The sequence below is a fragment of the Bacillus rossius genome, chromosome 3 (genome assembly GCF_032445375.1).
Source record: "Bacillus rossius redtenbacheri isolate Brsri chromosome 3, Brsri_v3, whole genome shotgun sequence".
In the NCBI taxonomy this organism is placed as follows: Eukaryota; Metazoa; Arthropoda; class Insecta; order Phasmatodea; family Bacillidae; genus Bacillus; species Bacillus rossius.
The window spans coordinates 77,676,196-77,703,852 of record NC_086332.1 but is presented as its reverse complement, the minus strand read 5'-3'; the positions used below and the strand labels follow the sequence as shown (position 1 = coordinate 77,703,852).

Here is a 27,657-nt window from a genome sequence, read left to right as displayed (position 1 = left end):
AGCTAACGGGAACTCGAGGGTTGGAAGACGCCATGACACCCTGTTGACCAGTCAGTCTTGTTCTTCCGCCGCCTGGAGTGGGACTCTCCCGCACCTCGTCGACTTCATTGTTTGGTTATATCTGATCTGTTAGCATCCGTTTCGCATATATTAATCTAAAACTCTTTCTTTCTGTCTTCGAGGCCTACTCCGGGTGGTAGACTGTTTCAATAAGAATTTAAGCTCCTCAAGCATTTTAAATTTAACATCGTTACATTTCTTTGGTCAGGCCACGTGGTGACCTGGCCCACCTCCTAAACCGATTGTTTGCCGTTGGCTTTTTATCCGCTTCACATGAACAATGTAGAGACGAGAAATGGTTAATAAATATCAGGTGTGAATCTCGAGTGAATATTATTTCGGTCACGGGTGCCCTGGTGTAGTTGTCTGGCGTGTGGGACGCCTAGAGCCCACCTAGGTAAAGATTAGGGCATTACACGAGTATACCAGCGTGCCCGCCGCTGAGAGCGGGTGTTAGGAACCAGCGAAGCATTATTAGGGTTGTGTGCCTCGTCGCACTTGGGTGACGTCACGGCCAGAGAAAGGAGTCTCGCCGGGTCCACGTGCCCTCAAACCACGTGGTGGCGCCCAAACTCATTATCCGCCTCCTTAAACAACCCTGTGCGATAGCAAGGTGTTACATTAAGATAACCATAGTTTAAAGCTAGTATGCTATTTAATTTGAATTACTAACTATGAATACCCAAAATTATGAATTTTAAAAAGATTATGGAGAAAGAATAAAAGTTTGATGTCAAAATTAGGGACTAATTGTAGGTTAAATTGTTTGTAAATAAATATATTTAAAGTATGTTTTTATGCAGCTCTGTGCAAAATGATAGTAGTAATATTTACTGAAATCAGGTTCCACATCACTGAATATCATTTTTAAAGGACACGTACAATATCATTTTTGGTGAGTCAGAGTAGGGTCAAGTATGCACCCAAAGGCCTTTTAGTTTTCTCAGGGTACTGTCCATGGTGTTTTGTGGCTGTTTCAAAGTAAGGTATCTTTGCATGTAATGCCCAGTGATAATGGACCACACAAAAGTATTCATTCATACAGTATTTTTATGCTCCGAAAATTGGAATGTATTTGGACATGAATATGGGCCACTTTGAAACATCTAAAAACTCTTAGTTTTGATAGATTCATTATTAGTCATGACTAATTTAATGCTATTGTGCATCATTCAAGGTAGTGAGCCCAATTTAAATTTAAAAATCTAAATATTTAAAAAAAAAACAATGTTAGCTTAAATGGAATAGAAAGCCTTAAAATGGCCAGAAATCTACTTGGATTAATTTTTTATTTTAAATTATGTCGAGTCTTTACTTAAAGTGACAATACATCTAATTATGCAAAGCCAATTCAAATCATATTCATGTAGTACTTAACGTTTATCATTATCAATATGTTTGTAAAAATAAAGTTATGGTGTTGTTTGCTACTAACTCCAAGATATTTTCAAACTAACTGCAACTGCTTCTATTTTCTACTATCGCTTCATATAACGTTAAAGAAAATTAATTTATAGAGAAAATTATAAACTACTACTGAGAGTTTCAACTACATCAGACACACGAACTTCACCATGTGAGCACTTCAATGGTGATGGCTAACTATACATACATGCACTTAAGAACTGGAAACAAAGAATAATTTATTGTTCAAACTGTTACAAGTTGGTGGTTATTCCTCAGTACAATAATGTGGTAATGAGGGATTGTCAGAGGTTACCTATCAAATTTATTGACACAATTAGTCACTTAAGATCTGTTTTTCGCATAGAATATAAATTTAGAAGAGGCTAATAAATTTGCGGTCCAAGGGTTTTGCAACACAAGTTATTTCTGGATAGGGTGCTTGTATGTTGTATACTTCCTTTATTTTGGAAAAATAACTCGCTTATCACATAAGTTATTTTTTACTGGGTAAAGAGAGCAAAACAGCTGATGTTTCCTCAGTTAAAATAATCAGTGACTATGAAAAGTGGATAAAATAATTCCATGTAGTGAGAGGCTTTTTAATTCTAGGGGTTCCCTCTCTCCGGGATTCATTCACTTTCAACCATTATATCTTTTTGAGTGACGTACTGAGACGGTGAAGGGCAAAGTAAGGTCAGCCAAGACTGGCGTAATCCTCACAATGACAGAGTTATGAATTACAACTTAAGTACCTACACACATTGTTTACCATGTTCCCAGGAGTGTTCAGCTTTGTCAGTCGAAAACAAAAATGCTTATATTCTGAACACAAAAGAAGTTAACGGTATGAAATCAGAGCATTCACAACAGTAGACAGTGAATGAGTAATAAATACTCTCAGTTCAGTCAGCCTGAGTCAGTGGTTTGTTACACACAGCCTTTTGTGCTGAGGATCTTTTAAGTTTCACAAGGATATGAGAAATGAACAGAAACAAGGTGTGATACCATCTGAATATAATTACGCCAAATTTATTTAAGGAAAATTTATAACAGATATAAACGGTATTAACATACATTTTCAATTACATAATTAAAGAGCTCTCAGATATATTAAAAAAATATATATGCCAGCCCTAAATAAGATTATAAAAGGTTTCATTAAAATACATAAACCAATAAAAAAATTACAAATATGTTCCAAACATCCCAGTTTATATTCTTAAAGTCCAAAACAGATGTTTATATGATTAATTTCTTCAAACGTCGTAATTTAAAGAATGTTCCAAAAAAAAGGTTTATAAATACGGTAGCACCGGTCTGTGCTTTGCTTCCCGGAGATCAGTAGTCAACATGACGCCAGGGCGCCTGTTTGTTGAAGAGGAAGAGTGTGAAAATGCCAATTCGTAGTCCGGCTCTTGGACCCTGTCAGACAGGGAAGTTGGCTTCTAGTATCTGATGCGTCGCCAGTCCGGATCTGGAGCTCGCGAATACGCGGCAGGCGCGGACGTTTCCATTATTTCAAAAAAGAAATTATTTAAAAGAAATAACTACTATTCTTTGTACTGTACAGACGGACTAAACTACGTAAAGAAATTTATAGGGATAGCATCCCTTGTCTAATCGACTACATCGTCGGTTGCGGCCGGATGGAAGTCTTGTAGTGCGTCTCGTTGATAAGCCGATAATCTCAAACAGTCCGTCTGCAATCGCGACGCGAAGTGTCCGCGGAGGAGCCGCGTCTCGTAATTAAAAGTAATGCTCAAGCCAAAGTTAGGGGGGGGGGGGGGGAGAGACTAGGGCGTCTGGACCGAAAGGTTCCGAAGTTCCCCGAGTGGGAATCACAAAAAACTCTGACTTCGATACCTCGAAGTTCGTAGCACTGGCTGATTTTAGCGCTACCTGTTGAGGGGTGTCTGAAATAAATAGGGATCGACTCGCCCAAGATGTCTGCTATAGCCTGGGGCTAATGGCGCAGTCGGTGCTGCGTTCTGGCGGTCTACAGGATAAGGTAGCTGGGAGGTTAGCAAGGTCGCTACCAGATGTCGTGGGCGTCAGCTCCACGAGCTGGCGACAAGAGAAGAAGTTACTATGTCCGCCGCTAGATGTCGTGTGTGGTCCATCGTTTCACATATTTTTTCGATGGCAAATCGTCCAACGCTTGGCAGGGTTAACGTCAGGGCAATGATCCTGGGCTAAATTCTGAGAACCAGAGGGAGCTGGGAGGGGTGGGTGTGCAACAAAGCTGGGAACGAGCATCCTAACATGACTTTCGAGGAGAGAACCTAAGACGTATGCGTGACGGTAATCGCTGTTCTAAGCTCGTCTCTGAGAAATGGTAACAACCCATCCAGAGCTGTTGTATGCAGTTTTAGTCATGCAGGGAAATAATGTTAGAGGCCGGGAGCATGACTGTAAGCGGGAGAAATGTCAAACGGACTGCTAACGACGTCTGAGACTAGCAAAAGATCAGATTGGTCCCTGAGAAAAGGTGCCTCGGTCCAGTGCAGAAAAGTTTAACTACGTAGAGTACACCAGCCTAACAAAGTGTAAATCACCCAATTGTAACCAAATTATATAGAAAATAAAATTTCCAAAAATAATTTAAAATTATAATAAAAATTAAAAAAAAGTGCTGAAATACCTAATTTCCGGCACACTTTCTCAATTAAGTATCACATATTCTTATAAGTTGTTTCCTTTTTTGTAATGAGTACTTGTAAGAAATTTCTGATTTGCCATGACAACTAAAAAACATTAAGTTTATTCAGAATGCTGTCATTTTTTGAGTGGAGTGGGAAATACTTTTTCACAGCTTTCAAAGTTAAGCGGCTGTGCCTTATTTCAACGAAAAGAAAAACATAGTTTTTATATTATTTCTTTTTGGCCCTGTGTTAGAAAAGTACTAGTAGGAGGAGGCGCTCGAGGGAGGGAATGTTACCCAACATGCCGTCGCTCCTGAGGATCGCCGGGACGAGCATGGTGACCGCCTCGCTGCGTCCTTCGCTGTTGAAGGCGTACAAGGAGACGTTGAGGTCGAGCGCTGCGTCCACACCGCCGGCAGCCAAGGTGGGGGTGTCGGAAGTGACACTGGCGACGACTGGCGACCCGGAGCCCCGCGCCAGCACGTCCATGGCGAAGCGCTGCGGAACTCCGCCACTGGACCCTTCCGAGCACGACACCTCCAATGACTCAGGGGTGCGTCTCACGACCGTGCAGTTCCTCGGGGCTTCGGGCGCCACTGGAACAAGCCATCCACGTTCAGAGCCAAAGTCAGATCTCTAGGATTCCCAGGGATGGAATCTGTGGCCCAAGCGTGGGCTTAACTATATTGGCACAACATTTTCTCTGATTCATTTGGTAGCAAGTGGACTTGAAACACATTGGCAGTTGTTCCTTATTGTGTACCCAGTTCATATCATAGCTTTATAATGCATATCTTCAAAAGCAAAAATCTTTTGATAATTGTAGAGTTTAAAACCACAAACACATTCAACTGATTCCTTTATTTTAGTATTTTACGTTAAAATACAATTGGATATGTTGCACAAAAGCAATTTTTCCTAGGATCGATGTTTCTGATAGTTTTGTATACATTTTCAGAATTGAATATATTTTGGTAATTCTGCAGCTTTGCGTTACAAACACAAAAAATATCTGTGTATTTTAATATTTTATTTTAAAATACGACTGGATGAAGTGCTTCCCGAAGCTGGTACACATCTTTGAAGTTGAAGCTGAACAACTTGTTTAATGCAAATAATAGAGAAAGTATTTAAGATGGAACACTGAGAGTCTGGATAATGTTTAGTTGAACAAATATCTACAACCACCATAACATTTGTTGCTGTCAATTATTTCTTTCAAATAATTGGGAATACATTACACCAGAAAAATGTATGAAAATTATGGTGCTAACCCAATCATTTTACGATAGGAACAGCATTTGCGTTTGTTAGAATTGTGTTTAAGTGAACATAATAACTTTGCTTGTTCTATTTTAAATACAATGTTTACAATTAAAAAACTGTCATGCTCCTAGCACAATTAACCTCTGAGTAGAGTGCTCAATCGTAGCGCACTTCTAATATTTTGAAAAAATAACTCACTTTCAACCGCTGTAGCTTTCCAAGTGGCATACTAGGAGGAAGGGCTTAAAAGGCCTAAGCCTTTCTTTTCAGATCATAACTTATACTAGATAAAATCATATTTTCTGAATAAAAATGTATGAAAAACATTAGTTTCTGAAGTCGGTGGCTTTTGGATCCATCACTTGACGTCAGCCAAGCCTGATCATCCTGTTCCCTTTCCCCCCACTTTTCCTACCCGGCATTTGTATCGTGACGTACGTAGCCGTGTGAGATTTAAACTGCGCGCCACGAACTACAGCAAGAGGGCGCTTAGCTGCAGTGCGCCGCAACCTTAATTGGAATTAATATTATTGTAACCTTTTCTTTTCGCCCCAAAATAGTGTCACAACGATTCTGTATGTGAGTGCCTTTTGTTTCATTAATATATTATGTTTTTGTAATAAAATAGTGCAAGCACGGACGAGGGCGCTCCCTAGCGGGCGACGACGGAACTAACATATAACTTTATTTCAGGGGTGCCCACAAGGGGGAGGGGGGGGGGTAACGACGCAGACTGCGTCATTAAAATTTCAGGGGGGGGAGGGGGGTTGTCAAAAGACGAGAAAAAATATATATCATTTACATACTTATAGCTTCTAATGTGAAAATACGTTTCTGGTGCTTTGATAATTGAAAGGGATCTTGTATATCAAATTGGCAAACCCGCACTTTCCTCAACAAAAGCAGTTTGGCATCTGTCGGTTCAGGATGGTCCCTATCCACGCATATTACCAAAATTATTATTATTAGAAATTTAGTTTTAATTAATGCAAAATGTGACAAAAGATAATACTAAAAAAGTATAATATTATAAAATCATTGAGAAAATGGCACAAAAAATTTCGGGGGGGGGGGGGGGGCCCATCATTAGGTTAGGGGGGGGGGGGGCACCTCTGTTTATTTGAACTATATTTTACCACATAAGGAATTATTACAGATGATCTGGTCATGGATGTGATATGCTAATTTTTATAAAGAGTTCATGTTATTTTCAATAATAAACCGGGGCACGCAGTCGCAGAGATGTAACGGTAATTGTAATTGTGTTCGGCGCGAAGGGCGCCATGTTGCCTGCCGCAAGCCCTTGTCTCAGCCCAGTCTCCTTCTTCAGCCGGCCGAGAGCGGACGTCTCTGCAGACACCCCGAGGACATCACCGTTGTTTCACCGATAAGTAGTTCTGCTCAGTTAATTTATTCATAAGTAGTTCTGCTCAGTTAATTTATTCAAATCGTTTTCTTTCTATCCTCGGGGCCTCTCTCGGTGGGTGAGGCTGTTTAACTAGTAATTCTTATACTATCCGGAGTTTTTAATCACCCGTGTTATAAGTAACGACTTGAGGCGACCACGTGCGTGGTTCGCCTCCTCAACTAAACCGATTCGTGCCTCGGGCGTTTTTAACAGTATAACGGAAGGATTGTATAAGGGCGTGTAACGTGAGTAAATAAAACCAACTTAATTGAGTCACGTGTCTTTGTGTTCGGGGGGGACGGGGGACGTGGTTCCTTAACCCAGTCAGCGGCGTGTGGGACGCCCTAAGAGCCCACTGCGGTTAATCAGAAGCGTGCCCGAAGCTGAGAGCGGACTCGGTTAGAAACAGGTGCTGGATTAAATATCAGGAGGGCTAATATCTCGCCGCACACGAGCCACGTAACGCCCTGAGCAATAGTATCGAGCCGGGTCCACGTGCCCACTCACGTGGTGGCGCCCACTATTTCCACCAATAACTCAAATCGTAACACTGGTACGCCCTCACACTCTTGGTGAGATGTTGATGAGGAATGAGTGGGTGCAGGGAAACATGATAACCAGAGACGGGAAAAGTTTTCGATTCATTTAGTGATATGCATGACAAGTTAACCAGTTCAGATGCCTCAAAGTTAGTAAACAACAAACAGATGATGTTTACCCAAGTATGCAGAGGATTGTGAAGTCCATCCTGGAGGTCATTGTAACCGCAGATTTTTTCTAGTCCTTAGTTATAACCTGATGAAACCAAACAGGCTCATGGAATCTTCTACTAAGTTACGCACTTGCGCGAATTCCAGGCTTGAGAGTGGCAGTTTATGAACAACACATGAGCTGGGCATATGTAGAGCAAGGATTTTACTTCGCACAATTATCCACTTGAGGGAACAGACCCTCTAAGATTGTACTGTTGCCAACTAAGTGCTCTTAAATTATATGATCAATTAATTGCTCCCAGACAAAAAAAAATTTCCCCTAAGGTGGTTGTAAGTTTTGAAACAAGGGTAACAACAGAGATTCAGTCAAATCATTCAAAAGTATTTCCTGACTTCCTAATTACCCATTCTAAGTGTCAGATTTCATGCAACATATCGTTAAGTAACACGGAATGCGCAAACTACATGCAAAAGTGCTACAAGTACCACCAAATAGTACGACTAATAATGCTACAGGATATTTATAGGTTACACCATAATTCTGAAATAAACAGTAATGCAGCTGAAGTAACGAAACTTAGATATTTCAAACATTCGTATGCTAATTTGCGTTTTGTTTGTTGACACTTCACTTCAGTTACAAGTTGCACTTAAATTTTAGTAGTTGGAGACTACACACTTGAAGTTTGTCAAAATTATCTCTGAAAATGTTTTAGTTTCTTAACATAAAAATCTGCAAGTTCCAACAAATAGTATAACTGTTATATTGTGTTTAATTCTGCTTATTTATTACAATGTATGACCTTGTGGTACAAAACTTTTGTAAGAATAGTCCTGAAATTGGTTTGCCATCTACCTATTTGCTGACACTCGGTAAAATGAGTAGCAGCTTTATGCTCATCAAAGTTGCACAAAGTTCTTTTGTTAACCACCGGAACATGTGTAGGGATGCTTGTGATGTGCCGAGGGATGTACCAACCTGCGGGCAGCAGACGGAAGACGCACGGCCGCCTCTGCACGCCCACGGCGTTGTGCGCCGTGCACAGGAGGGTGTGCCGGCACCACGCCGAGCCGGCGGGCAGGGAGAGCAGGCTGCGACTGCCATCGCTCGAGGCTGCCTCCAGGGGTTGCCCCGTGTCGTTGCACGTCCACGAGAAGCTGAGGTCGCGGGGGGCGGCGGTCACCTCGCACTCCGCGCGCGCCTCCTGGTGTCGGGACAGCCCCACCACCCGCGGCTCGTCCCAGCGGCACACCGGGGCGTCTGGGCAGCACTCCGCTTTCTGGCCTCGCACACGTCTCGCCAACATCGTCTCCCTTTTGTCAACACTTCCAGCCCATTCATTCACTGAAGTGGACAATTCATATCTCAATGATACATGGCGTTTATCAAACTTCAAATGTGTGAGTCATTGTGTACATTGTAGTTGACATTGATATTTTATGGCTGAGAAAAAATTACACTTGTTTCATAATATTATTTTAAAGAAAATATTAATTAATAATTAATTATTAATTCATAAAAGAGTGATAAGTATTTATCACTTTAACTTATTGATATAAAGACTCCAATGCAGATCAAATGATTGTTACAAAATATTTTTATATGATCTATTTTAGCTTCTCTCTCGTCAACTATGGCACGGAAAAATACAAGATTTGGCCATCCGCATTCTTTTCGACATGGAATCAAATGAAAATTTCTTCACACTTCGATCAATACTCGCCATTAACACGTTTTTCTCGACTTTGTAGACTTGATTGATGAGGACAAGGCTCTCGCGTTCACTAGTTAGATGACTGCAGTATAGGCAGCAAGCATATTATACACGTGCCGCGGTGTACATACGCCACAGGAACGTGGAACTATTTAAAACACCAGCTGGCATCTAAACGGAGCATCTCCGGACATGTTCTTCCACAAAAGTGGTTCTTCAAACATGACCTAGTAACCCCTTAAGTTTATCACAATAATTGTAATGTGACGTACTGTAGGCTATATAATCTATCGATTCTACATTGGCTACTGTAGGCATAAAGTCATTTTAAGAATACCAAGACATTAGTTATTATTTAAAAAAAAAAAGTTGAATGTAGATGCAGCAGACATGCACAAGAAGTCATATACTCACACTTCACCTCCAAGAAGATTGCATTACTTTCTCCATATCCTTCGCTATTTTCTGCCACGCAAACATATGCTCCTGTTCTTTCCCAGGTTACAGAGTGGAGAACAAGACTCTGGTTCGCAACTGCTGTACCCATGGTAGAATTATTGTACAGCCTTTTGCCCTGTAATTTTAATGTTGGCTTTAATACATGCACATTTATCAGAAACTATAACTTAAGAGTAGTGTCAAAATTTATATTTTATACATATTCAGAAAGTCTTTCATTTGGGTACATATTACAGCTTATTCCTCAAACAAGAAAAACTTTGAATGCAATTTAAATCCTAAAGTGTTCATTAAGGGAGGTAAACAGTGTGTGAAATTATTATATTGTTACGGAACGTAAGCAGGGCCGCGGTGCGCGTGGATTCGGAGCTGGCTGGTGGCCCCGCACGGCCAATTGACGTCTCGTGGCCGCCGCAACGTGAGACTTGCCGCGCTTGCTCAGTGGATTACAAGGGTCGTCGCTTCCCCCCTCCTTCCCTCCGCTCCTCATGCGGCGCTCTGCCTCGGCGCCGTTACCTGACACCTGGCAGCTGCCGACGCCTTTCTCGATATTTCTGGCGTTGGGTCGGCGCGGAATGACGCGACTGGCCCCAGCCGTGTCCGTGACTTCTAGAAGTGGCGCCTGGGCATATATAAGCCCAGTACGCTGGCCTCCGAGAGAGTTTACCCGCGGCGATAGTGCCGCGGGTGCGGTGGAGTTCCGGGGCGATAGTCCGGGTGATAGTGCCGCGGGTGCGGCGGAGTTCCGGGGCGAGAGAGCCTACGCGATAGTTTCGTGGATGCGGCGGAGTTCCTCAGCGAGAAAGTTCAGTTCCGGGGTGATAGTGTCTGGGCGATAATGCCGCGGGTGCGGCGGAGTTCCTGGGCGAGGAGTTCATCGGTGAGCGAGTTTCCCGGCGAGAGTCCCGAGCGAAGTTCCGAGCGAAGCGTCGAGTGGAGCCTCGGCGAAGGGAAGTGCGACGGCGGCGGCGGAGTTCCGCGATGGAGGTCCACGAGAGGTGCTGCGGCCAGAGGTGCGGCCCAGCGAGGTGTGCGGGGTGTAAAACTGAGTGACTGGGGAATAAACATATTTTTAAAGTGTAATTGATTATTATGCATTTTTAGAAGATTGTTTGTTATTGATGTAAATATTGGCAATCAATAAAACTGTGTAATAAAATCTTTAATTGGGCTATCCATTTACGAACCCAGTAGTTTACCCACGACGATTATTATTATTTTAATAATCCTTAACAATATATTTGCGTAAACAACATTATATGTGTAGCCTTATTGAGTAGAATTTTACAAAATTATATTTATCGAATACGTTTTACATTATTAGCTGCGTAAGTTAAATTTTTAGTTTTTTTACCTTAAAAAAATAATGATAATTTATCGAATTACACCATTAAAAGTTTTTAGTTTTAAAGGGAATGAAACTTGATTCATTAGACTATGAATAAAAAATTGATGATAGTGGTGTTTTAGCAAATTTCGTAACATAATGTAACTATGATTAGTAGTGTCAGTCCTATTTATATACATACATAGAGGTTCTGGGCAGTTAATTATCACATACAGGTAGCAACATTAATGATCAACTCTTTTTTTGTGTAAGTGATCATAAATGAGAAATTGAACCCAGTATTACCGCAAACACTTTTTTGTACTGATACAGTTTTTTTTTTCATGTAAATGGACATATTTACAAATATCTGTCATTTGACATGAATATTTCTGTTCTATTTACAAAACAATTTACCTCCGAGACCATAGTGGTCTCCGAACCAAATGGGCACTGACTCGGGGCTCACAAATTGTAGTCATGCCGGGTGCTAGCATGTCGCCCTCGCCACACGAGCGTGACTCGCTAGCTATCACTTCCAACGACCAACACACCTCAGAGCTGAGGAGAGAGAGACAGTCTAGGCCCTTCACCCCACATAACAATACAGATACATATTCCAGTAAACTTACACACTTTTCAGCGAATAATGTGCCTCAATTGAACAAAGGGTTTTTCATAGTTACAAATAATTGGATTTTCGTAGAAACTATGTCGGATTCTGACTCCCATGTTAAGCGCCCTGTTGTAAACATGTACATACGTGAAAGGAAATATATTTTTTTTGTTGTAGATTTGATAAGGTTTACCAACACTTCAAATTCAAAGTAAGTAAACGCTGTACCCGTAAATCTACAATGATCCCTGGGTAATGTTTAACCATTGTTCTTCATAATTTATTCTAAGTGAAATTTGTTTTTAACAGTGTATGTGGAAACATTAAGTCAAACTAAAATGTCTACTTACATTATGCCTCCAAATAACTTTGTTCACCCAAGGGTTGGATTTGATATTGCAATGGAAACGCACATCTGAGCCTTCCTGGACACCTGCTTGGCTGTCATTCCCGCCAAGCTTCAGCTTCGTGACAGGAACATCTGAAAAAAACAGCACGCATGCGTGTCTGGTATACTAATGCGCGATGAACAATGATTATAGAATATTCAGGAGTGTCAGTTACTTGATGGCAGTCAGGAGTAAGAGCTCAGCGAAAGTAAGGTGATGGCCAGTGGTGGATCCAGGATTTTGGTTTGAGAGGGGCTTGACTCAGCTGAGCTAGGCTTTATCAAGGCAAAAACTAAAACAATAGTGGACCCAGATGCTTTTGGAGGGGGATTGAGCCCCTTAGCCCCCCTATCTGGATCCGCCACTTGATGGCTGAATGAAGGGGATGAGTTAGAACAAATAAATATATTGTGCTCACAGTGTACTTCCAGTTTTCTCTTGTCCTCCACACTGCTGTTGAAGATGAGTGGGTTGTCTGCGCGACATGTCAGCACCTTACCGTTGTCATCTGGAGTAGGTGTGAAAAACAGAGTGCTGACAGAAATATTGCTGTTTGGATTCGTCTGGAACAAAATTGATATTCAGTGAAAATTTTGTAGGAAAAAAATCATTAAAATACATAATATACCTGATTAAAATTATTTATATATTTGTTTGTGTACATTCCAAAGCCAAGGAACATTATTTTGTTTATAAGAAGATAGGGGTTTAACGAGTATGTCGAATATACTTAACTGTCACTGAAAATGGGGACTCAGGATGACCTCTCTGGCTGGCTGGATCCAAAACCCAACTTTTAACAAAACATTTAATTATTGATAGCTAGTTTCTCAGTTTATAATTTTTAATATGTGGTTAAAAATAAATCTGCTTGTTAAGAAAAAAACCTGTGAAAATTATAAATTCAGGTAAGACTGGAAAACCTGTTTGGAGATTAAAATTAAATTGCGAGTTATTTGTTGTATAAAGAATATAATATGGCAACGCATTTACTATGATCTCTTTGCATGATTTAAAAATCCTTTTCTTCTGACATATGAATTTTATACGATAAATTTCGACTTTAAAACTGTACATGTGGTTAAATATGAAAGAAATAGGGTTTGGCATGTTGTCGACGCTAGGTCACAATAGACGTAACGGATTACAGTGGTGAAGGAAAATGGGAAAACCCACAGACAAACTGCAACGCCCGTCACATTTCCCCTCGTGCTATAAATCCAGGCAAGTCCTTGCCGGGAAATTAACCCAGACCACCCTGGCTGGATGCGAGTGATCGGACCACTCACCCACGACACCTGAGCCAGGATATTTCATGTGCAAGCGTGGGCTAAACAGTTACGTAATATCTTCAAGGTAAACAGCTTTAGTCATTGTATATTAATACTAAAGATATCTTAAGTGAAGATTGAGTGGTAGTGTGTAAAATTTATTTTGAATCGTTCATTTCCAAAAGCTCCATAATTGCAGCAAAATGGTTTTATAGCTTTAAACAATATTATTTTGGAGGTCCACAAACAATTTTTACAAAAAAAAAAAACTGCAGTCATTTTATATTTAAACGTAAACCTTTGATTTAGTAATGCAATACAATTTTTTTTCCTTCAAAGTTTTTTTGGGGACTGAGGCTTTTTTTTTTTTTTTTAAAAAAAATGGAACGCTTCATTGCATGTGCATGTAGATGGATTACAAACTCACGAAGACCCTGAAAGAGGCGAGGGGCGCGCTGCCCAGGAGCCAGGAGATGGCGGGAGCCGGCCTGCTGCCGGCCGCCTCGCACTGGACCTTGTGCTGCCTCCCGGCGGACAAGGGACGAGGCTCCCCCAACAGGCGCGCCTGCGCGGGCTTCACTGCCGGAGAACACCACAGTACATCTCATCCTAAAAGAGTCACAACTATATTGTTAGTCGGAAGTTTTTAAAAAAAATTTATTTGAAATTTGTTTTAAAAAAAAAATATTTTTGCTGAAAAAATTATCAGAGCTTCTAATTGTCAAACGTAAAGGCTTATCATTAGAGCCACGGAATTTTCGCGCATTCATTCAGTCGCAAGCTAGAATGAAAACCTCCACACTGTCGCACTGTGTTCATGATTGGACAGCAGTTGTTATCTGGACACGCCCCATCTACGACCGTGAGCCAACGATGTCCAGCTAGGAGAGAAGTAAGCGAATCAGTTAGTGCCAAATAACAAGGATAAAAATTTTCTCGTTAAGAAAACAACCAATGGGAAAGTAAACATGGGTCGAGCACACCTATAACTTTGAATTCTATCCTGAGGCCAAAGGAATCCGCGAAATTTCCGGGACTCTACTTATCATCATATAAATACAATTAAAATCTTAATTATCGCGGTATTTTATACTAAAATGAATATCTGGCAAGATTTTAACAAGCCAAATAATGGCTCCTGATAAAAGGAATAAAAGAACTATGGTTATATTTTTGCAAACACGTATTAGCTTAGAACTCAATTAACATACGACGTACATTGTATCTGACAAAGATGGTAAAACATTTTTCATTCAACCAAGTATGTTTCGGTACTTAGCACCGTTAGTCCCAGTACCTGTACACTTATCTGCTATTCCTTCAACTCCCACACATGTTCAGTTCATTCCACTGTATGGTTACAGTAAGTATGGCAATGCTAATAAAAATACAAAGATATTATTGTAAAATGTTTTATTAATAAAGATCACCCGATTTCCAGAGTAACTGGCGCATATGAAATAAACTGCAGTTCTTCCACCCAGGAAACAGTCGTGGTCGGATCAAACCCATGCGATGACTCGTGCATTGGTGTCACAAGGAACAAACGTTTGGCGGAAAAGATAAAATTTGTTAGAGCAAGGAATTTTTTCTGTTGAGGAGAGGACTGGGGAGTTAAAAATAATTCTAGTTTGTGTGTCTAAAAATACTTAGGTACGTCACGCAACACCTAGGAGTTTGCACTTCTATTTCATTCTCAACATGCATCACTTCATTCAATGAATAATTTTGGCAATGGGGAAGATTGATATAAAACATCATTGCTGGTAACACCACTTTACGACATAACAGAAAGCATAACGTATGTATGTAAATCTGAATACTGGACAAAGAAAGATGAATACACAAACACACAGAAAACAAGAAAAAAAAAAGAACAGATGTCAAATGTTAAATTCATAGACAGCACGAATAATTCAGTGTAAGGAATTAGTCAGAACAATTTCACAGCATACAATAACACAGTCAGCTGAAAACGACTAGACAGTAGAAACAGATAATCTGGGCAACACAACAATATACAATGACGCACAGTCAAAACCAGCACAGATATTCTGGCAACACGACGACCACAGCACCGACGAATACAGTAGGCTTCCTAGGACAAACCAGTTGTAACTGTTTGCCTGCTGTTTGCTTTCAATTTATTTCCTTCTGTTGATTAGATTGTTTAGGTTTTTTTGGGGGGGGAGGGGTTACATTACCCGCCCATGTGTAAGTCAGTGCTACTAGATATGTTTGTTTCAGTATTTTCTGCGTGTTTATGCTGATGCGTAGAAGCATATATTTTTTTCTGATCGCCTATTAAGTCTGCACTAGTGCATGCCCGCACTGGCAAATGTTGCATTGTAATGTTACGATTTACCGTGGGTTCGTAAAGGATAGCCCAATTAAAGATTTTATTACACTTCACAGTTCTATTTATTGCCACTACTTATGTCACTTACAAATAATCTAAAATGGCAAATAATTCATTACACTTGAAGAAATGTCTATTCCCCAGTCACTCGTTCCACACAACTCGCTGGGCCACACCTCTGGCGCAACTCTCGTCGCAGCACCCCTCGTGGGTCTCCACCGCGGGACTCCGTCGCCACACTCCGCCGCCGCCGTCACACTTCCCCTTCGCCGAGGATCCGCTCGACTCCTCGCTCACAACTTCGCTCGGGACTCCGCCGCGCCCGCGACTCTATCGCCCGGAAGCTCCGCCGCGGGAAAACTCCCGATTACACTGAACTCACTCAGTCCCTGCCCTGGAACCTTCGTCCAAGGTCTTCGCCACTACGCCGCACCCGCGGCACTATCGCCCGGAAGCTCCGCCGCGGGAAAACTCCCAACTGAACACTCCAAACTGACTCCCCATGCCCTGACGTCCTCGGGCATATATATATAGGCCCCGGCGCAATTCCAGAACTCACGAGAGCGGCCGGGGCCCGTCGCGTCACTCCGAGCCGTCCCGACGGCAGAAATCTCTCGAAAACACGTGTCGGCGGCTCGCGTAACTCCGCAGCTGGCAGGTTTCGGATGTCAAACTAACAACGCCGCGCGGGGGGGGGGGGGGGGGGGAGGGACCGGAGGGCTGGAGGGAGATAAAGCGGCGACCCAGGTGCGCACGGCACATCTCATGTTACAGCAGCCACCAGACAGCTCTGCACCTGCGCATGTCGTGGCCTTGCTCACATTCGTAACAGTGATTTGCAACCGTCTGCAAGACAAGCTATTGCCCTAGATTGGTGTGCCGACAGTAGACATGTACCTGGCAGGAACACTGCCAACCATGCTGTCGAGGAGCGGGGGACTGTAGGTACGCACGGTTCATGTCCAGCACGATCGTCCTGACGAGGGGCGCCAGCTGGTCGCTGTTGCTCGCCCGGCAGGTGAGCGTGGCGCCCAGGAACCGGCGGTCCAGCGGCCCCAGCGTCAGGCAGTTCTCCACGCGCCCCGAGGGCAGCGCGTCGCACGAGTCGTCCACGGGGTCGCCGTCGAGCAGCCACGTCACCCGGGGCAGCGGCCGACCTGCACCCGTCCGCGTCCATGATAACACCGAAGTATAACAAGAACTAAGGACATATAAGGAAGGAGAAGCATATGAAAAAGTCATGGAAAAATAATTATATATGAAAAAGAACAAGATAGAAGAACAATGCAGACAAAGGAATAGTACAATAAATCAGAAATGAAGACAGATGAATATACAACTAGTTGGAGTACAAAATCCTCTCCGATGAGGAAAAATGTGACATGATGATGACATGGTTATGGGCATGAACATGATAAGGAACATTTTAAAACTTATTTTAATAAAAAAAATCGTAGAACGGAATTATGAATGAAAATTGGTAATTTCGATGCAAGAAGTGCGAATCAAGATCATCAAGCAACAAGACAAGGATAATGCCAGTGATAACAAGAAGTACCTTGTGTAGAAAACCGCCTTTAAGGATGAATGAGGCCACAAGAGAATCGGATTATTGAAAACTAAAACACACAACCTCTAGTATACACTAACAGGGATTAGATATAGGTGGTAAATCAGGATGTGTAATTCATTAACTTGGAATAATCTGAATCTATAGGAGTGGTCAGAACCTAAGTACGTCTCAGGTTGCAGCCTACACGCCTAGTCATGTTAGAGATTAGCCATGCATTGAGTGCTTTATGCGGGGATTGGGCAACCATGGCAGCGATTGAAGCCATTACTAACTTCCCTCACTCTTAACTCTAGAGTATAATTAGATATGTTGGTCCCAGGTAACACCTGCATAGACACATGTAAAACCCTGGGCACAGACATGCAGGGTGCAATGGGCATGCATTAAGTGTGGGAGAATACAGGAAACAGAGGATGGTCTGGATGAAGAGTTGGTCAGAGTAGAAAAGAGCACTTGGACGCAAGGTCCACTTTCATATCTTAAACCAACTATACGCCATAACACTGTCTATTGGCTCTACTTCTCAACAGGAGCGGTGGAAGGAGTTTTCCACCAGGGACCATGGGTCAGGACCCAAGGGTCAAGGGTCAAGGGTCAAGATTAAACTATATAAAATTATGCTTGTGCTTGTGCACGAGCATTGGAAGTTAGGTATACTTGTTTGGCATGATAAAATAAAGCATCTAGTTAATATCAAAATGATGAGATGATGCAGAGTTTGTAGTAGTAAATAAAGAGAACTAACAAGGTGGTAATTATTATTAATGTCATGTATGTTCCAATACAATTTTCCCTGCTAGCAAATTATAAGTAAATCTGATGGAAACCACATTACAGAAATTGTGTTCGCTTTTAGCAGTAAAACATATAATGTACTAATATTTGTAGCTATAATTTCAATATCAAAAGTATAATAATGAGATTATGTATTTTTCTCATTAATTAGAATGAAAGCCCCGAGCTAAGTTGTGTTTCTTCAAGTTTGAACACAACTGGATGAAATTCGCATGTGCATTTTAATTCAGTCTGTTAAATTTTCATTGCATGACGCATGTGCATTTCATTGCATAATAAAGTAACTTCAAACAAGCATATATTTTACATGATATATAATTACAATTTAATGCTATGCAATATCAAACCGCAGCCAGTCCCGCATTCACAAATATATTTTTTTGATGTTGCTCAAATTTGGAAATGAGAAAAAAGTACAAATAAATAATTTACAAGAACTTTAAGTTTACATTTTAACATACCTAGTTATGTTTTTTTCGGTTATGTCAATAACTTGCACCTTCGCTATTAAAATAATTAAATTTTAATCACCTAAATAGTACTAATAGTTCAGTAAAATTAGCCAAAGTATTCCAAATTAGTGTAAATAATTCTCATACGTTTTGAACACACTGTAGTAGGACATTTTTAATGTCTGTCGCTCTTTAATATAATAGAGTAAAATGAAAAAGAAAAAAAAGAGGGGGGTTAAAAAAATCTTCTAAATTATTGTGAAAATATTAGCGGTTTTTTTTTTACCTCATAGCAACCCAGGTTACTGCCCTTCCTGCTTGATAAATAGTTCAATTTACAATGTATTATGTTATCTTATAATAATACTAAGGTTAGTTTTCTTTGATATAATTTCAGTAGTAGCTTGTTATTTTTTCTAAGAAGCATTTATATGTTCACCAGTTATTTTACGATCATAATTTATATTTCATTCTTTACTATTTATTTTAACTATTTGCAGACTTTGTGATAAATAATCCCCTAGATCTCATTTTTGCTTGTTTGGTTGTTACGTTTTTATGTGCTTTAACATATTTTGTTCGGTTTTTCTTGTTTTTTTGTACTTAAATGAGAGGATTAACATAATTTTTTGTACTTTGTTTCATGTCACGATTCTTTGACTAACAGCTGATGCAATAGTTTGGCCTGTTGCGTAAGAAGGAAATGAGGGAAAGAGACGGAAAATTTGGTAACTGTGAGAAAAAACATTGGAAGGCGTCGAGTGGCTGTTGCAATGCGCCATGATTGGCTGGTAGTTTATAATTGTAATTTTGCTATTGGTTAAAAATGATGTCACTAATTCACGTGAATTTTTCTGAATGTAATCTCTGTTAAAAAGGCCTCGCTACGAGAGGTAAGAAATTGTATCCTACTATGGTTTGATGAGTGCTGTGCTGTGATTGGATGGAGAGGTACGCACCGGGCAGATGCGGCTGCGTAGCCTCTTCTATTAGTCTTTGTCTGGTCGAGGTACCGAGTAGGTCGCGACCGGGCAAGAGCTCACGAAATATTACAATATGTGAGTGTTTAGAGCATTTTGCAGCTGTGGTCTGAGCGTCACCGTGTTAAGATCAACATTTGTTTTTTAATCGTTTGAACTTTTCAGCTATATTCTTGACCACAGTCGTCGGTGAAGTCCACAACGACACTTTAAACTTCGTTTTTCGTCGTTGTCCCAAGGACAGAGTCTTTTGATGGTACCGTGAGTTCGTGAGTAACCATGGGACATTAGTGCGAAGTGTCTTTTAAAGTAATAATTATTCTTTGGTACCTGCACACAGTTGACATAAGTGTTTCTTGAAGTCTAGAAATATGTTTTGTGCTTAAGTTGTATACTCTGATTGTTCTGGCTTTCGTGTTCGCAATATTCCTACCACGTTAACTGAGAATAATAAAGTATTAATAAAACTAAATTAACATTAATTATGTCTTGAGGCATTATTTCAATATTTAATTGACAACAGTAACATTTTATTCTGCAACTTTAATAATTTTCAGCACCCAAATTATTCATGCAAGTGTTTTATGTATGTCCGCTTCAGACAGAATTATGAGCTAACCGAGTTGGTCTTAGGCGTGACAACCTTAGTAATCGATGATAAGACTATAAAAAAAAAAAAATTTCTAGCCTGGCTGAAAAGGCTGACGTCAATTTTATACTTAAAATTATGTGCCAAAATGTTTCTCGAAAAAATCATGCACTTGTTTGGTTTAATTTTAAATGTACGTTAATACTGTTTAAATCTCTCTGATAGATTATACAGACTCACCGCCCAATGCAATGCACTTCAGTTTGGCCGTAGCACCCTCGTTGTATGGACTTGGAGTGTTGCCGATCACGTAAGTTCCTTGATCGTCCATCACCAATAACCTTTCAGGTGGAACTGTAAACAGATATAATTGTTGATTCTTAATTACTGCATATCCCTCTGCTTAGATAACACCCTGGCTGTATACGCCACTAGCCTAACTCCAGGTCTATTTGTCACACTCAAGAATCCAGTACAAGCTAAAGATGTCTTTCTCGGCAAGACATCATCAGTGTCTTACTAGCACTATTTGAAATGGATATACAGGTATGGGTTTAACATTAGTAAGCCTATAAGGGCAGCATAACCTGAAAGCTTACATTGTGAAGTATAATTTTGTTACACATTTGTCATGTATCACCGAATAACATCATTATATGTATTTTAGAAATGATTTTTTTTATAATAGCAAGTCATACCTCGTGCATTACATGTTTTGAACTAAGGTGACAGATCATGAATAACATTTTTTTTACCAGTAATCCTGTATTTGGGCTGTAACTTTGTACTCTTGCAACTTGAGGTAATCAATAAACAACATTGTGGGAATGAAAAGTCATTAGCTATAGCCGTGCTAACTCCTAAGAAAACTAGTTAATTTGGAATAGATTTTGGCAGAATTAATACTATCAGCAAACCTCCAAAACATGATATGTATCAAAAATATAAATTGGTGTACTAGAATTTCTTCTCATCAAAATATTAAAAAAAGTATCCTAGAACTTCTCAATTTTTACAATTATAAGTAAATTCCACTAATGCTTGCCGCATAAATTGTGCAGTATTAACATCTTGTACATTCAAGTTTTATAGTAACATTTACTAGACCTTGTGCACAACTGAAAAAATTTTCACACACATAATTAAGAAAACACTTTTTTAACATGCTACACGCACATTTTAACGAAGACAAAAGCAAAAATATTTTCAAAATTTTAACTCACTAAAAATGAATAAAATCTGCCATCTAGCAACAGCGTAAGAACTTCATTGAGTCGCAAACTTTGCAAAAAGGAGATTACGCCTCACCATCTTGCAATCTCAAATATTGTGATACAGCTTACAATAAAGTTTATGTGCTAATTTTTTTGATTTTACATGAGCTTTTGTTACTTGTTGAAGTCAACACTAACGAAATCTAAATATAACATGATTTTCATTTGTTTGTTACAAAGCATCAGATGTTTAAATTAATCATAAAATTTTTTCAAATGGTAATATCACTAAAAAGGCCTAAGCTTGACGAATTAGGATTAAAATAAATATTCGTATTTTTAAAAGCCTCGTTTTCAACGAGCCAACAATCACCAGAATTGTCTACACGAGCAGCAGCTAATTCAGTAAGTGAGAAGATAGATGCAACACAAGTTCAAGAGCAACTACATGCTTCAATGAATCTTCAGTAGACTATGCTAAAGCTGTTGACTGCAATGTGGGTGCGAGTGACTCATCTTCAGTACATTATTATCTTGTTAATCATCTTTTACACCAAAATGATGTAGGGTTACACAAAGGGGCAGAGACCCTTATAAATGACTACACGAAATGCCAGTTGCTTGAAAATCATTAGAATCCACCTTGCGACTAACCGTTTCCTTTTTCTAATAAAAAAGAGAAAGGTAGAGAATATAAAAGGCATTTGTCTAAAAAACATATTGATATATTTCATTAGGTAGTTTTCTCGCAAAGAAAGGACTATTTTATGTGTACTGTTCTCTATTATAGCCCATGCTGCTGGTCATAATAAGGGATGAAACTATGAAAGTTAGTGACGGAGCCACTTAGCCCTACCAAATTTTCAAAACTGACTGGAAAATATGGTGTTTTGAAAGTTCGTGATAAAACTCAATATCATAATCAGAATGTCATTGCTGGTAAAGAAAATTCCCACAATCTTACCATAATCCTGGGTTTGAAACCATTAACCAGATTAATTCTCAAAGTCTTCAACAAGTGAATAAAAACCGAGCTAGATTGCGACCCATTATTGAAACCAAAAATATGTTGTGGTCGCCATAATATATCCTTACGAGTACACAGAGATGATGGTGTCCTACTGCGATTGTACACCAGCAAAATCGATTGGTAATTTCAGTAAATTACTAAATTTCGGAGTATCATCAGGTGTCAAAGAGTTGGAGAACCATCTCTTTTCGGCACCATCTAGAGCAACTTACATTGGGAGAATACTCAGAATGAGCTGATAGAATGTTCTGGCGATGAAATTCAATCAATTATTTTAGGTAGAATAAAAAAAAAGCTATGTAGCACATATTGAACAACTAAGCCTTAGTGTTAGGTATTTTTATTGAAATGGCCATCAATGAAGACTTTTTAATGTTTATTGATGACTATAAAGAAATATATGAAAATATTCAACAAATAGGAGAGGAAGACAAAGAACTTAACTCCGATTATGAAAGCGAGGTGATACTTGAGTCACGTCTGACAGAAAAATCTATGGGGAAACTTTTCATACAGATGCTTTCAGATAGTGATATAGATCCACATCTTTGTGTTGGTATTTCTACAGACAATTTCATTGTAATGGTTTCTGAAAGTTCTGGTTAAGTTACAGAAATAATGGGAGTTGCAAAAAAATGCAAGCAGATGTCCATGTCAGAACTACTGCCGAAACAATTCTATTTCTCAATCATCCCTAGTACCATTAATTCACAATACTTTTTCCATAATGAAAACATGCATTTAATTCTTCAACAAATCTGCCGCAAGACAGAAGATTTTAAGAAAATTTTCTTCTTCAAATATTCCTAATTTATGTGAGACTAAGTGAGATGAAAGACACGCTTCAATGCTCAAGTTTCTCGAGCATTTACCTAGTATCTAAAGGCATTCTCTTCTATAGCATCAAGGCAAGACTCGAAATCGGCCTCAAAAGAAGTGACCCTGATGAACTCCTTACTAACCAGTGAATTTCTCATAGCGATGCTCTCTCTCCTGGATGTTTTGAAGATCATGCTTTCATTGAGTACCTTCCTTCAAGCACAAGCCGTTGATATGCACGAAGCTTCAAATGCTGTTAAGGATACTTTATCTGTTCTCAAGCCTAGGATAGAAAAAAAGTGAAGATACTTTTCATGTAGTGTTTTCTGATGCAAAAACATAGACTTCAAAACTCTAAGTAGAAATACGAAAACCTCGAACAAATGCAAGGCAGGTCCATAGAGGGAACAATGATACTGATAATGAAGAATTTTACTACCAGGCAATTTATAATTCCATGTTGGATTTTATACTCGTGGATATTAAATCCCGTTGTTCAGAATACAGTTTGAGGTACCAGATATTCTTCTCAAGAGAGCGACTTAAAGCTATTGCTTCTCGTTTTACTTTTATTCAGGATAATCAACAAAGTGTTGTGTTTGCGAAGCTTGAAGGAGAAGTCTGCGTATGGAAGGACAAATGGTTTCGATAGCTTAAAGCATCACATGAAGTAGAAGTCCTGAAAACTTCAATTGAAGCTATTTTGAAGTGTGAAGAGAAAATTTTTCCAATTAGTGTAGTCACTGAAGAAAGGTCATTCTCCACACTCCGAAGGTCAAAAATGACTGAGATCAAGAATTCCTGAAGAAAGGCTTAATGGGCTATGCCTTATGCATATACACAGAAAAATTTCTATAAATATTGTTGGTATTAATGAAATATTTGCCAAAAAAAGGGTAAAAGAAGATTATATTTTGTTTTGTAATATTAATACATTAATTATTCAGTTTCCATATTGTTTCAATGTAATCTCGAATTTGTAAATGTGTATTTGTGTACATTTTATATTCCTTGTTTTAGAATATGTGTCATATAACTCATACCTAAATTCGTATGTTATATGTTACATTTTCTTGCTTTCTAATTGTAAAAAAGTATAAGTTCCATATTAAGGACTATAAAATTGTAAATACTCAATGGCCGATTTCTGGTTTATTTAACGTAATGTTTTAGAACTGTTTTCCTATTGCTACGATCGCCCCTCTCGCAAAGCCTTCCTGGGGCAGCCCTTGGCTCTAGATACAAAAAATATGAGTCAATGTGTTAGGAACTAGTACAAACAAATTTAACCTCAAGTTTGTAGTCTAATGGAGGATGATTCACGATAAGTTACTGCCATTCACAGGGCTTACTTTTTAAATCATTTTGAGCAAAATATGACATACAAACGTAGGCTATTTTCATAAAATTTACACAGTGATTCGAAACATTACAAAATAATAACAACCCACTTAGAAGAAAATAAAATACAGTGATGTATTATTATTAGATCATGTTGATAACAGCTGAGCATCACAACCACTTACAAAAGATGTTCAGGACTGTTTCCGTCTACTTCTACGCACCTGGACGCTGCTCATGTACCGCGCATGTCGCTTTACGTAGCTGAACACGGCTGTATTTGATGACTGTAGCGACCCGTAGTTCCTCACGTGTTTAAGCAGTCCTTTGGTAAACAATTACCTTCAACCATCCTTACAGACAATAAGCAGTTCGTTGTAAGGTACTTCCAAATCGTCAATATTGGGAATAGCATTTCTCGTATATTAACCACATGTCTTCGGTTCTAACACCCTCGCCAGGTGTGAATGCGAGCGCCCACATATTACCGTGAGTTACTCACCCAAGACCGTCAGATGCTCACCTATGACCATGAGCTGCTCACCTATGACCGTGAGATGCTCGCCTGTGACCGTGAGATGCTCAACTGTGACCGTGAGCTGCTCATCTGTGACCGTGAGCTGCACACCTATGACCGTGAGCTGCTCAACTATGACCGTGAGTTACTCGCATATGACCGAAAGCTGCACACTTATGACTATGAGATGCTCAACTGTGACCGTGAGTTACTCGCATATGACCGTGAGTTACTCGCATATGACCGAAAGCTGCACACTTATGACCGTGAGCTGCACACATATGACCATGAACTGCTCGCCTATGACCGTGAACTGCTCGCCTATGACCGTGAGCTGCACACCTATGACCGTGAGCTGCACACCTATTACCGTGAGCTGCTAGCCTATGACCGTGAGCTGCTAGCCTATGACCGTGAGCTGCACAGTTAGGACCGTGAGCTGCAAGCCTATGACCGTGAGCTGCACACCTATGACCGTGAGCTGCACACCTATGACCGCGAGCTGCTAGCCTATGACCGTAAGATGCTAGCCTATGACCGTGAGCTGCACACCTATGACCGTGAGCTGCACATCTATGACCGTGAGCTGCTCGCCTATGACCGTGAGCTGCACATCTATGACCGTGAGCTACAAACCTATGACCATGAACTGCTCGCCTATGACCGTGAGCTGCACACCTATGACCGTGAGCTGCTCGCCTATGACCGTGAGCTGCACACCTATGACCGTGAGCTGCACACCTATGACCGTGAGCTGCTAGCCTATGACCGTGAGCTGCTAGCCTATGACCGTGAACTGCACACCTATGACCGTGAGCTGCTCGCCTATGACCGTGAGCTGCTCGCCTATGACCGTGAGCTGCTCGCCTATGACCGTGAGCTGCACACCTATGACCGTGAGCTGCTAGCCTATGACCGTGAGCTGCACACCTATGACCGTGAGCTGCACACCTATGACCGTGAGCTGCTAGCCTATGACCGTGAGCTGCTAGCCTATGACCGTGAGCTGCACACCTATGACCGTGAGCTGCACATCTATGACCGTGAGCTGCACACCTATGACCGTGAGCTGCTAGCCTATGACCGTGAGCTGCACACCTATGACCGTGAGCTGCACACCTAAGAACGTGAGCTGCTAGCCTATGACCGTGAGCTGCACACCTATGACCGTGAGCTGCTCGCCTATGACAGTGAGCTGCTCGCCTATGACAGTGAGCTGCTCGCCTATGACCGTGAGCTGCTCGCCTATGACCGTGAGCTGCTCGCCTATGACCGTGAGCTGCTCGCTTATGACAGTGAGCTGCTCGCCTATGACCGTGAGCTGCTCGCCTATGACCGTGAGCTGCTCGCCTATGACCGTGAGCTGCTCGCCTATGACCGTGAGCTGCTCGCCTATGACCGTGAGCTGCTCGCCTATGACCGTGAGCTGCTCGCCTATAACAGTGAGCTGCTCGCCTATGACCTTGAGCTGCTCGCCTATGACCGTAAGCTGCTTGCCTATGACAGTGAGCTGCTCGCCTATGACCGTGAGCTGCTCGCCTATGACAGTGAGCTGCTCGCCTATGACCGTGAGCTGCTCGCCTATGACCGTGAGCTGCTCGCCTATGACCGTGAGCTGCACACCTATGACCGTGAGCTGCTCGCTTATGACCGTGAGCTGCTAGCCTATGACCGTGAGCTGCTAGCCTATGACCGTGAGCTGCACACCTATGACCGTGAGCTGCTCGCCTATGACCGTGAGCTGCTCGCCTGTGACCGTGAGCTGCTCGCCTATGACAGTGAGCTGCTAGCCTATGACCGTGAAATGCTCGCCTATGACAGTGAGCTGCACGCCTATGACCGTGAGCTGCTCGCCTATGACCGTGAGCTGCACACCTATGACCGTGAGCTGCTCGCTTATGACCGTGAGCTGCTAGCCTATGACCGTGAGCTGCTAGCCTATGACCGTGAGCTGCACACCTATGACAGTGAGCTGCTCGCCTATGACCGTGAGCTGCTCGCCTATGACCGTGAGCTGCACACCTATGACAGTGAGCTGCTCGCCTATGACAGTGAGTTGCACACCTATGACCGTGAGCTGCTCGCCTATGACAGTGAGCTGCTCGCCTATGACCGTGAGCTGCACACCTATGACAGTGAGCTGCTCGCCTATGACAGTGAGCTGCACACCTATGACCGTGAGCAGCTCGCCTATGACCGTGAGCTGCACACCTATGACCATGAGCTGCTCACCTATGACCGTGAGATGCTCGCCTGTGACCGTGAGATGCTCAACTGTGACCGTGAGCTGCTCATCTGTGACCGTGAGCTGCACACCTATGACCGTGAGCTGCTCAACTATGACCGTGAGTTACTCGCATATGACCGAAAGCTGCACACTTATGACTATGAGATGCTCAACTGTGACCGTGAGTTACTCGCATATGACCGTGAGTTACTCGCATATGACCGAAAGCTGCACACTTATGACCGTGAGCTGCACACATATGACCATGAACTGCTCGCCTATGACCGTGAACTGCTCGCCTATGACCGTGAGCTGCACACCTATGACCGTGAGCTGCACACCTATTACCGTGAGCTGCTAGCCTATGACCGTGAGCTGCTAGCCTATGACCGTGAGCTGCACAGTTAGGACCGTGAGCTGCAAGCCTATGACCGTGAGCTGCACACCTATGACCGTGAGCTGCACACCTATGACCGCGAGCTGCTAGC

The 27,657-nt window shown here is 41.3% G+C and overlaps 1 protein-coding gene across 1 annotated transcript in view; it reads right to left on the bottom strand.

The window, feature by feature from the left end:
* Positions 1-27,657, bottom strand: part of LOC134530936 (hemicentin-2-like) — an 89,152-nt gene that overhangs the window by 1,188 nt on the left and 60,307 nt on the right. The window contains exons 5-12 of the mRNA XM_063366260.1: positions 20,262-20,375; positions 16,586-16,789; positions 13,701-13,852; positions 12,421-12,565; positions 11,964-12,094; positions 9,626-9,785; positions 8,476-8,757; positions 4,406-4,705 (exon numbers count right to left, since the gene is read on the bottom strand). Of these exons, the coding sequence (XP_063222330.1) occupies positions 4,406-4,705; positions 8,476-8,757; positions 9,626-9,785; positions 11,964-12,094; positions 12,421-12,565; positions 13,701-13,852; positions 16,586-16,789; positions 20,262-20,375 (1,488 nt within the window). The remainder of the gene's footprint in view (positions 1-4,405; positions 4,706-8,475; positions 8,758-9,625; positions 9,786-11,963; positions 12,095-12,420; positions 12,566-13,700; positions 13,853-16,585; positions 16,790-20,261; positions 20,376-27,657) is intronic.